General features: G+C 41.2%; 1 protein-coding gene across 5 annotated transcripts in view; it reads left to right on the top strand.

Annotated features, from left to right (window-relative positions):
• The window catches only part of LOC110974871 (uncharacterized), a 102,048-nt gene that overhangs the window by 80,040 nt on the left and 9,287 nt on the right, over positions 1–12,721 (top strand). For all 5 annotated transcript variants that reach the window (XM_022226785.2, XM_022226787.2, XM_022226784.2 and 2 more), the window contains one exon: positions 1,806–1,923. In XM_022226785.2, coding sequence (XP_022082477.1) covers positions 1,806–1,923 — 118 coding nt within the window. Of the gene's footprint in view, positions 1–1,805; positions 1,924–12,721 lie in introns of those variants that run through there.

Here is a 12,721-nt window from a genome sequence, read left to right on the forward strand (position 1 = left end):
CATCATACTGTTGAATTAATGCATGACGTACAGCAGGCATTTCTCAAAACAGGAGTCCTATTCCACTGTAAATGGAAGTTCTTTTGCGTGGTCACAGTCACAAAAATTTTCTGAATTGGTACAGAGGGTTATTCAGAACTTCAGGTTGTGCAGGGATTTATTCATTATGAAGGATAATTTCATTTTGTGACAAACAGAATGGTAATCCAACTGGGCATCGTCTCCGAAATGGAAAATTTCATCTGTTTTCTCATGAAGTCATTCTCACTGTAAAAAAATGCATGTGTCAATCACGTTTCAGTAAATTGTGATGTTACGATGTTCGGTATCAAGGGCTGGCATACTTTGTGCTGCTTTGTTAACAGCAAATCGTGTACAACTTGTATTTGCTGTTATTGCCGTTTTAAAGGCAGAACACATTGAAAGGGGAGGAAAAACTGTGTCAGAGTAACTTGAGTGTACAACTGCATACTTTAAACAATATTTCATTTGAAAGAGGAGTTAGGTTGGTGTAGCGACTCTTTTCTCACCTTCCACCTTTGCAACCCAGGTCAAATCCGACCTAGGTCATGTAGGTCAGCAACTTGATTTGGTTTTCAGTCCCTGCCTGATTCTGTGGGTTTCCCTGGAAAGTTTATCCAGGGTTTGCTTCCCACCTCTAAAACTGAAAATTTTTTCATTGTCTTCTTGTTACTTTACCTTGTAATTAGTGCTAGATGCACTGTTGGTTGGACAGATACATAAATAAAATGATGCCACCATGTGGAGCAAATGGTGGAGTATCTTACCATTTTCTACCTGGTTTTGTAGTTTGATGAAAGGTTTTTATTGATAAATTGCATTGTGCCAGTTATTTTCATGTGCTAGCAGTCTTCTACATTGATATAGGAACCATATGTACAGTGGAATGCCACTATAACCAACACTGCTCTGTCAAATATTTGGGAATACCAAACATACCCCATGGCTCCCCAAATTTTTGTGAACTTTTACTGAACATTACAGCTGGAACATTTTAAACTTATGATATTGCATGTAAATTGAAAGTTTAGGAAACTTGTACTCACAATAGGGCAACGGCCAACATGTGGTGTAGTCTGTATCATTTGTGGGTAGCCTACATTACATTCGATGTCTGCATTCACAGTATATGTGTGTAAAACACTGGCAAAATGTGACATAAAAAATCACCAAACAGAAAAAGATATACGCAGATAGACCCTAGCATTTGTCAAGAAGCTTGCAGAAATTTCTGCTAAATATCTTGCTAGTTTTTATCGTTTTAAAAATGTTTGCTTGACATTTCGTTGTCACTTTCAGACACATACAGTGTGTGCATTGTGCTATTGTGTTAGAATGGTTCCAGATGTGATTCATTTATTAAAGTGCCATTTTACCAATATGGAACCAGTGTAACTGTACTACATATTACATGCAATTTTTAAGTGACTCAAGGAAAACTTGATTTAAATTCACAATTGTACTTTAAGTGAGAACTATCCGTAAAGTAAAAGATGAAAGAAGATTAACATTCATTTATCAAAATGCAGGAATTTCAATGTGTTGTTTATTTTTAACTTTATTTTCTTGCATGTAATTGTTGGCCCAGAATCATCATACTGAAACATTTCATGGTGCAGGCCATCCCACATTTACATGGGCCAGAGTTCAGAATGGTCATGTGCATCAGATCTGTGACTAAAAATTGCTGTACCTAATGTTTGCTATAGCAGTGTTCCTCTGTAGCTTATTCAAACTTGTCTTATGTGAGCATCTTCCATGTGCTTGATTCAATTCTTGATCAGATTGGAGATGCTGTCACTAGGAATGCACCTGCATCAACAGGCAACAGGTCTTCACCTCCATCTACCTTATCAAGTAGTCCTCAAGCTGGAATTGTGTCTGACCTCAATGAAATCATAAGTATGAATTTTTTACTCTTCTATTATCTGCTTTGATTGATTGAAGTGCAAACTTCAGTGTCTATCTGCTGTTCATTTTAATATTGGCAGTCATAGCATCGATTGGATTTTAATGATTTTTATATCTGTTTTGGCAGCACAGTGGTCATTGCACATGTCCATTTACCTGTCTTGGTGGGATGTGTTGGGGTTTCTCAATATGCCACTCCAGTTTGAAATCACAGAAGTTTACAGTGTTGATATCACTCAAATAGTATATTTCCCTGTGCCACCAGGCCATAGGAAAAGTGTAGTGTGCCCTCTATCTACCACAGTGTGTAGTGGTGTGTCTGTAATCTCCATTCTTTTTCACAGTATCAGAGCAAATGAACATGTTTCTTTACACACAAGTGCTTCCAGTTTCCGTGCTTTGCTGATATTTGCTGTTCTACATTGCTCAACTGTGAAGTATATATACATACAAGTACATCCTGTAGATCTTTCAATGTAGCTGCTTAGTTAATGTTACTTTGACTCCAGTATAAAGACAGGAAGATTACACTTAAAGTAGAATAGTAGTGTAGTTTCTTGTTACATCAATATCTACCGAACTGTGCTGAGTGGGGGAGCACTCACCTCACCCCTTAACAATCTGTTGGTTTTCCATTTAAATTGCCTCTTCACCCTGAGAGCTAATAATCTGATCACTGAGGTTCCTTTATTTTCCAACAAGGCTAATAATGGCCCAAGAAGGTTCAATGAGTCTACCAAGGAGAGAAGTTGCCTCACTCTCCTTGTGGCTCACCATCCGTTGTGGTCAGGGTAAGCCTGTTGGCATTAGACCATTAGAAAATCTGAAGCTGTTGTGTTGTTCATTTGAACTGTCACTTCACCCAAGGTGTTAGGCACCTCATCATTGAGGACCCCATATGGAAAAAGGGGTTTGTCTCTCTCCCAACAAAGGATTAACTGAACATGCTGCGTAGGCAGGAGCTTATGCCCCACTGTTCTTTCAGCGCCTTTTGGCATTCACTGTGTCTGTTGTCAGTCTCCCTTTGCAGGACTGCCTCACCCTGGTATTGCTCAGAAGGGACCATGGTGGAGGATAAATAAGCCCTTGAAAACAGATGGGACCCAACAATCTACAGTCATCCTTGGGACGGTCACTGACACTTGACAGTTTAGAATTAACTTCTCACAAGTCACTGCCTCTTTGTATGCTGGGGACAATATACACAAACCAGGGCTGAAGGGCTCATATGAAAAGACAGCTTTTTAAGCTTCCATTTAAAGCACAACTTGAAGAAGACAAGTGTCACTTCTTCAAGTGCCACACTGCCCTATTAAAAGAGAGGACCCCTGTCTTTTCTGACTTTCCACTTGACCATAGAAAATGGAAACTTGCTGCTGTTGTCTGAATACTTGGCCTTCACATTTAAGGCGTGAGGTCAAAATACAGACGGTTTAGAAACAGTTGAACGGTTGGTGTTAATCCCCCTTCATTCCGTTCCTCTTTTGGTGTTGGACAGTTCAACGGTTTGAAAAGAACCGTCTGCCCTGGACTGTCTAGCTTCACAAGCAACCCTGACAACAATGGAGTTTGTGGCTTACACAGCCATGGTTGTGAACAAAAGATCCTATTGAGGCAGAACTTCATTGGCCCTGGTCAGCCTTCCTGGGCTGGCCGTGAGGATTAGTGGTTAACACCTTGTGATAGGAAGACGCAAAATCAACTGCATTCCAGGCTACAGACATTTATCTAGCTTCAGATACGTTTTGAGTAGGTATTTCATGACAAAAAAGCATCGCCCCAAGATAATTGTTCGTGTTGAAGCGTTTTTTAGACTGGAAAATAAGATTTGTGCAAATAGAAAAAAAAAAGCCAGCATGCTCAATTAGGAATTTCACCCAGTACAGAACACAAGATTAAAATAAAATTTTGAGCAAATTGTGTTTTGGTTATTTTTGGGAAATAGATGGCTTTTGAAAACTACGAAAATGGCTTTCGTTGCATATCTGAGGGGGAACCTTTCCAAGGACGGCGTGCACGTGACCAAAGGGGAGATTTTTCATCAGCCTCTTTTAAATAACATAAATAATCTCTTGAATAACAGCATTTTGTTATTTGAGATCTGGCAAATTCCATTACAACGCATTCGCACTATGATCAAATCCTTCATGGTCAACTGAAAGGCAAGTTAGGCCACCGCGCCAAAAAAAAATCTCCTTGCGCTGCGCTGAAGCACAGCATGCACCGAACCGCTTGGCAAAATTTTCATCCGGGGATGCCTTGGATCGAGCGCGAGTCCGACTGTGATCGACATCCAACCAAATTCGTTTTGCACTCCATTTATGAGACCATTGGCCTAATATGGAACGTCACTACCTTAATATGAAACGTAAGGGCGTGTCTATCGTAGATTGGCAAATAAAATAATAAATCTGATTATACATGATCACGATTGGATGTAGTAAGAATTTAGAAATGTTATGCAGCGACAATGCCGTACGTTGCGTGTTCTTGGTTGATTTCTGAGTGATTCTCACCACATGCTTTTTACAACCATCTCATGATGCGGGCCATTGTAAGTTTCAGTATGTTCACGCACGTGTGGAGCACGCCGTACAATTTGTTGTCCATTTTTCGTTGTGTTTGTTTTTTATTAAGTTTTCTTGTATTTTTGTATGTTTTCCCGCGTGCCATCAATAAAATGCCTTATTAAAGCCGTACATCCAAACCAAACAGTTTGGTTCGGTTCAAAAGTGCCTTGTTTGATGATTTTTGCCTCGGTTCGGTGGTTCACCGGCAGCACTAGATTAAATTGTGTTTATTGTTTTAATTTACTGTGCATTTAAGTTTAATAGGTAAAGTCAAACACCAGAGATAAGTATAAAACCCGACATGTTTGTTTTTCCAACAAGAATTTTGTGCAGCCACAAAGTATTCAAAGAGTACGTACAAAACATATTGCAACGTGCACGCATGAACTACTGACTTCAAGAAAAAACATGTACTTGTATCCTTAAATCGTGCAGGTGCAGCTTCGAAGTAGAAAGCGCGTAGTTCGCGTACGTGTCTTTCTCGATCCTACACATGAAAACCTGCGAGCGCGCAATGCTGAGTCCCAGCCTGTGCACACGGGCAAAAAAAAGAGGTTTTATCTGTAACTACATGTTGGCGAACAGAACACTACCTCGTGTATGATTTAGGTAAATACTATTTCGAGTTAGTATATTCGATTCTGCAGGTATACAGTAAGGTGTGTATTTAACTCACGATACCGAGACAAAATATCAAGATTACAGGGTATTGAGACCTAAAAAAAACTGGGTCTGGAAACTGACAGCGCAACACAACTACTCAATACACGTGTTTTATCATGGAGTTAAAACAGTCTGCCGATCTAAATCCTCCTGTGGAGCTGCAAAGTAAAGAGCTATTGTTATGCGATGAGCTGTCCATTGTTTACTGGAAGCTGCAGAGTGCACGGTGTACTCGACCGCGACAGTTTGGCCAGCCTCGCTGAAGCGTTCGTCTGTTCGATGTTGACCGTCTGTGAGGCTTACAGTTTACAAAGCGTTGGACGCTTTCAAAAGCGTTTGTATTTTGACCTCACGCCTAAGAAACAATCACCAGTCTCTGCCGACTTGAGGGCAATGGCTTTGTTTCGACAAAGGCCTCGACAAAACGTTTAACCAGTGCATGGAATGACCTTGCTTGGAACCTGAAAAACAAATGCCTTGTACACTACGCACATCCTATACGAAGAAGTGCAGACAATACGACAGGATCTCCAACTGTTCAGGGAGGGCCTATTTATTGGTCAATTCCAACAGTCAGATGCAGAGAGGAAGTGAATTGACACCAAAAAAGAGCTCCACAAATGTAGTCAACATCAGACACTGTATGCTATCCAAGAAAGCCTCCAGAACCAGACTTACCTTTTGTCCCAAAGTTTACAAAGGGGAATTCCATGAAGAATTGTCTGGGCCCCCCAAATTTTCAGATGAACATTATGAACACAACAACATGGCAACAATACAAGAAGTATTGTTGTCATGTTTTTTTGTTACCCTGGCAATGCTAGTTAAAAATGCGCCATTTTGACTTAAGCTAATGTAATGTCCATGACATTTTTATTCACTTGGTTTTCCTAATTTAAGGTGATAAAAAATGTTTTCATAAGACTTCAAATGCAAAGCTAGTTAACTTGTATAAATCCATTTATCCAGAAAAATGCAATTCAAGTTATGTTTAATTATGCAAATTAGCACCATGGACATTGCATTTTTAAAATAATGGACATTACAAAATGAACACCATGGACATCACATGTTTTCCTAAGAGCATTAAACAACAGACTGGTCAACTTATGCAAATGAGTGTACTACCTACCTACATGTACCTGTCCCTATGTAAATAGGACCTCATGTGGATGACAAAAGTAGGTTAGCTAATGATTGAAGCCAGTCATCCATACTTGTTTGGCCTGTTTGTTTCACATGAATCCGGGTCTTGATCAGTGATTAGTCAGGTTCTGGTGCTGTTGAACCAATGATGGATCACTCAGCCAGATCTGTGTGAAACAAACAGGCCTGCGGTGAGCACATGTCCTAGCTAAGCAAACAGCCTCAACTTTCTGATAAATCCTTTTACTGTTAAGTTTGTCAGTGCTTGCAAGATACTTAAAAAGAAACATTTACAATATCTGTGCACATTTAAGAGTGACTTATGTATAGGTGTATGCAAATTCTGAGCTATTCCAATTTTAAAAAGCTACCTCAACCACTTCATGCCGGGGCATTTTTCGATGTTAATGATGCTGGGCCGGCATAATTCTCATTTTTTTCATTTTCAAAATTCTTCATAAATTCATCACTTCATTTAATAGATGTTTATAACTGCACGAAGTAATCTTTAGGCACTACTCTAAGTTGACAGGTGACCTTCATTGACGCCCGAGTGTTAGTGATCGTCAGCTCAAATAAATCGACATGGAAACTTTTCTATACAAGTCTACCTATTTAGAATTCATTTATTATTTAAAAATGTACACAGAATTTACAAAACACCGGTGACAACCAATCCTCATCTCTTAAAAACCAAATATCATGGACAGCTTATTCCTGCACAAGTTGTATATCTGATACTTCTTCCGAATTCCTTTTTTTTTAAAGATACACTGCACTATTCCATCACATGTGAACAACCTAAGAGTATCATACGTATTTAACGTATTCAAGAACTACTCTGGTGCACCACTCAGTTGTGAATTACAATTGTGCACCACTTAATTTTAAGTATTATTCTTGTGCACCACAGATTCCGATAATTTACACTTGTGCACCGCACATTTATGAATTACAATTGTGCACCACTTAATTTTAAGTATTATTCTTGTGCACCACTGATTGTAGTAACTTACACTTGTGCACCGCTCATTTATGAATAACAATTGTGCACCACTGATTCCAATAATTTACACTTGTACACAATTGTAGGGACTACACTTGGCCGCAGAGCCCAATGTTCTTGGTTCTGGCGTGGGCCATCTGACTGGGATTCAGGGGTCCAAGTCCACCAGTCATCCAGTTCAAGGAGTCAAGTCTTGACCATGGAAGCACCTCTCCTGGATTTGCCTATGGACAGCCCCTTGGAAAGAAATTCTTAATGTTGAAAGCCCAGAATTACTATCTGAAATTTCAAATACAACATGATATATCCCCTGATAATACCCTGGTTGAAAATTTAGCCAAACATTGCAACAGTCTGAAATACTATTGTGAATACATGTACAAGAATATGCCCACTCGATGGATGAATACCAAGGAAATAAATCGGTGACAATTATGATTTAACTCACGGTTTTGCAGCAAGTTCCTCCGCTCCTAACCAGCAAACCTTCTATTGAGCCTGAATGCCCAAGCTGAGTAACGCTTGCAATGCTGCACTACATGGCATCTAATATTGCCAAGGTCGTGTTGCAAAAAGCAGTGGGGTAAAACACCCAAACTTGTGCAGTCAGTAGCAACGCAGCAGAGCAGCAGAGCGGGACAGATGTGAGAAGTCAAGAGCTTTAGTGACAGAGAGACTCCAATCACACCCCACATGCACTTTTATATTTCCCACACATATACACACTCAAGTAACCAAACATAAAAGGACTACACCTAACTAAAGAATACCCATTGCATGCCAGACCCCTTGCATTCACACTGCAATGAATATTATATTCACCAAACAAAACAGTTAAAGAAACAAACACAGAAGGCTCCAACCCCTTGTTGTATGGAGGATTGGAAAAGACGTCCCTTAAAATTAGGGGGAAAAATTAGTTAAAACGACGAATTGATACAAGCTGTTACACCGAGTATTTTAACCAGGCCTGCAGCTTTGTAAAAAGAGCCCAGATTGTGTGGTGTTATGTAACTTTCTTTTGTTCACGAACCTGGCTCAGTGCACAGCTGACCTCTTTTCAATGGGTGCCAGATTAGCGTGCAGCGGTGCTGTGTGGCTCATCGCTGCTGTTGTGGAGCGCTTTTGTCCCCAGTGGTAATCCGCTCGCTCTCAATGCCCCAAACCCTGGTATACAGTTTCAAAACAAGGCTGGATTACCACCACTTTTGAGAGTGAAAAATGCCGGTAATGCCCAGCAGCCTGGTCTTTTGTTCGGAGTACGGTCTTTTGTTACAGGGCCCTGTTTCCTTTTTCCAAGTTCGGAGACAACAGCCACGCATGTAAAGCATACGTCTTCGATTCCAGAGTCCGCGGCAGGAAGTGGTTGAAAGAAAAAGAGCAAAGGCCCACACATGTACATACATGTAGGCCTGCTGTGCCTGCCCTTTTTGCTATGTTTGCCTATTGCCTACAGTGTAGATATTAAATTCGGCAACATTGTACTTTACAAACGTAAAACTTAACCTCAAAAAAAAAAAACCCAGGTACAAAATAAGACACTGTCTTACAGAAAAGAAAGCATTCAAAAAGAAAGGTGCACAATCACACAATGCAAAACTTATTCTGTAACTGAATTGCTAATTTTTTTAAATCTACGGCTGTTTGTACTTGTTTCATGCGCACATATTTTGGTTAAGTTGTGTTAAATTGCATAAAGGAAGGCATTAAAAGGGTCTGAGAAAGTCTTTAGGCTTTACATAAACCTGCAGACACTCGAAAAGAGTAATGCTTACTGGGGGTTTGACTTTCCTTTATGTACGTGAACTAAGCGGTACATGTATATGTGGGTAAATAAAATACAAGAAATATTTAACACCGTGCATTTGTCACCCAGGCACTTGTCTCCTCGGAATGGACTTGACCTAGTCAGGATGTCGTTTACTGCCTGCTTTTTCGTCAATCTTTATCTTAAGGTCCGCTTGCCCCACTGTTTTCCAGGTCCTTTTGGCCAGAGCACCTCCGGGTGTCACTTCAACAAACATGATAGCCTCGAACCCGCCCTTCTTAGCAAACCATTGGTGTTCTTTCTTCTTTTTGTCCAGCTCTCTCTTCTTTGCTCGCCATGTTTTCGATCGGTAGAAAGGAACCCTGTCCGTGTCGTTTCTCCTGTTAATTATTTTCTCTGCCCGCCGGTAGACTTCTAACTGCTCCTCCGTGTAGCTACTGAACTTGATTCTGTCCATGTAATGCCATATATGCCTGGTTCTTTCTTCCTGCCCATAGTCCACTGAGATATTCCTCATGACCCTGGTTAGATCATTGACCAGAATATCCATCCTTCTCTTTTGGTTCACAGCACTGTTCTTGTGAATTACGTGCTTGGTGGCCATCGCTTTCATATAGTGAATGTGGAGTATTATCCAATTACTAGCTCCGTCTTTCTTTACTTCTCCCAGTCTGACCATCAGATCCAGGACCTGCATCCTTTCATCCACATAGTTCTCTGGTACACCAGATCGGTTACTTCCTTCATGACTTCTTTCCCGTACTACTTGGTTCGCTTTTTCCTGAACACTCTCAACATGTCAATGTAGCGCTTGTACGAAACACAGTCAAAGCCACTTTCTTGTACCTTTCTCAAAATCACTTGATCCCACCAGATCATGAAGATCTGTGCCACGTCTCCAGCCAAGCAAACCCCAATTGCTACTCCTTCTTGCTGCTTGTACAGCCTGTTGTCAAACGTACGGACATGGTTCCTCGGTGTACACACCATGCTGTACTTAATGGCCCGAATGAGCATTTTTCTGATAGTTGCCTTGTCTGCAACATCCTTTGACTTAATCCAAGGTCTCCACCTTTGTTCATTGTTATCTCGCGACATAGACCCTGTCATTGTCGGTGGTCTTCCTCTCTTGTTCTTTCACTTTGGGCAATATCCTACAAGGTCATCATCAATTGCCTCTGCAGTTTCACTTTTGATCATACTCAGGAAAATACCAAGTTCATGTTGTTTTATGTTTTCGAACTCCAAGTCACTCTCCATCAACATATCGCAACACTTTTCCTTGGCAAACTCTACGTTAATGGAAGGGTAAAGAGCTTGCACATCCATACCTACATGTACCTCCAACAATGACCTCTCCCATGTTCTTGCTGTCTTGGTTGCACTGGTGTGTAGACACCAAGAGATCCTCCATGCTGGTGCATGCCGTGCTTGCCACCTTCACGAGAGGTCTCAAGGACAGGCAAAATGATATTCTGTTGTTGCATGATATGGCTGCCCCGCACACTGGTCTCAGTGGTGGGCCTCCACATACTGCTTTGTCTGCTTTGTGGTCCTTCCGGAGACCATCACGGTTGTATCCTATGAAATTCCCTTTCATCCTCTTAGATCCATTCATCATGTGTGTCCACATACCCATGATGCATTGGAGTCTCCTCTCTATCATCTTGTAGTAATCCATTCCAGCCTCCTCCATACCGGCTAAAATGTTCAGCCATTCCTTTCTTGTAGTTTTCGGTCTTTTCCCACAGAAGACTTTCCCTGCTAGTCTGTGGGGTAAACCACCAACTTGCCATTCCGCACACTCCTCTTCAGGCTTTGTATCCCATTTTTAATGTCTGTACCGATGTTTTTACCCCACTCTGTCTTCTTAAAGCTCACAATTTCCTTGTGAACACATTCTCTAGCAAACTGTATCCTTGCTTCCATCTCATCATTACTTACCGGCGGCATATACAGTGGAACGCCGCTATGACAAACAAGACGGGGTCCACGCTAAATGTTCGTTACAGTGGTCATTCGGTACAGCGAATTTAACTGCCGGACGTTTCGTTGCCATGTTGAATAGCGCCCTCTCTTGTCTAACCAAAATGCACCCTCTTGTGATACCTTGGTTCGCTGTTTTCGTGATGTTTTGCCGTTGCATTCAAGTTTAAGGTTTTAGAAATGTATCTGTTAATTATTTTTGTTTTTTATTTAAAACTTGAGTCAAAAAATTGATATCAACTTTATCCTAAAAGTCCTGAAACTACCACTCTGGATCGATCTCTGTTTATCCTAAAAGTCGTGAAACTACCGCTCAGGATCGATCTCTCATGCATGCTGTGGCGAATCTCGGTTGATTTGTGTATCAGCGGCACCCTCTTTAGACTATTGTTAGTGCAATGCCACCGTGTGCATACGTGCGGTTTTCTTCCGCACCCGATCATGTGGAGTCGCAAAACCAGTGTCTATTCAATACCGTTGACAACTAGTTGCTTTCCCTTCTAATCCTTGGGGAAATAATGGCCATTTGTCACTTTCCAACATAAAAAACACCAATTGTTTTATCATGTTGACATTCAAGAATTACAAATGGCAACTGATGAGTGTTCGGTAGGTTCTGGGCACAAATTATTTGGAGTCAAGGACAATGTTCGGTTCAGCTGAATGTTCGGAATAGCAGTGTTCGGTATAGTGGCGTTCCACTCTACACCCATTTATTAAAGAGTACACTAGTGGGTTTCACCCTCTCCATGTTGAAAGTTTTGTTCCCAGGGTCATAGAGCTCTCCTAGGGCATCCTGCACAACCTCTTCATTTTCTGTCCTACCTTCATTCTCCTTGCTCTCTCTTAAGGTACTTAATTTTTCGCCCTCATTCCACATGCTTCCACCAAATAAGTAAATGCCTTCTTCAACTCGGCCATGTGCTGTACAACATTTTTCCTTTTATATATGGCAAACTTGGGCTGTAACTCCCTTTTCTCCTGTCTTCTGTTAAGACAGCATCTCCATATACACGGTGCCCTATGTGGAACTCCTCACTTAATTCACTTCCCTTGAACACCATGCCATTTATGTTTCTGCTTTGTTTCTCCACAAGTCTCTCCCTTTTCTCTGCATCCTTCCTCCTTATCCACACTGGGTGTTTCTCATAGTGGTCTGTCAGTCTCCCCTTAACCACAGCAATTTCATGATCCAGAATCTCTTGAAACTCCTCCTTCTTATTACACACTAGCCAGTTCCGAGATCAACACATGCAAAAGAAACATGAGGGGCAATCTCAGGAAATTAAGGTAAAAGTATTGAACAGGTGCCCTGGCGACGCGATGCTCAGGCAGGTAATGGAGTCAGCATATATTAAAGAACTTAAACCAGAAATAAACAGAAAGTAGGAATGGACGGAAAACCATAGAGAGCTGAAGGATGCAAATTGGAAGACCCCGGTTTCCATGGGATTGGAAGTGCATCGATGCGTGCCAGTGGGTCCCGTGCATCATGGCTCATCTATTGAAACACAAGGCACCTCGGATTGTTCTTCAACGACATATTCAAGCATTTGCACCTGACTAGGGGCGGGAGACGCCCAAATATTTGTACTTAAGGAAGTTCCCACAGGGAGATATGGCTTTAAGAGAGATAAATAAGTTGACACC

This window comes from Acanthaster planci, linkage group LG04, assembly GCF_054643075.1.
Source record: "Acanthaster planci isolate LZ-2023a linkage group LG04, COTS_SCS, whole genome shotgun sequence".
Classification (NCBI taxonomy): Eukaryota; Metazoa; Echinodermata; class Asteroidea; order Valvatida; family Acanthasteridae; genus Acanthaster; species Acanthaster planci.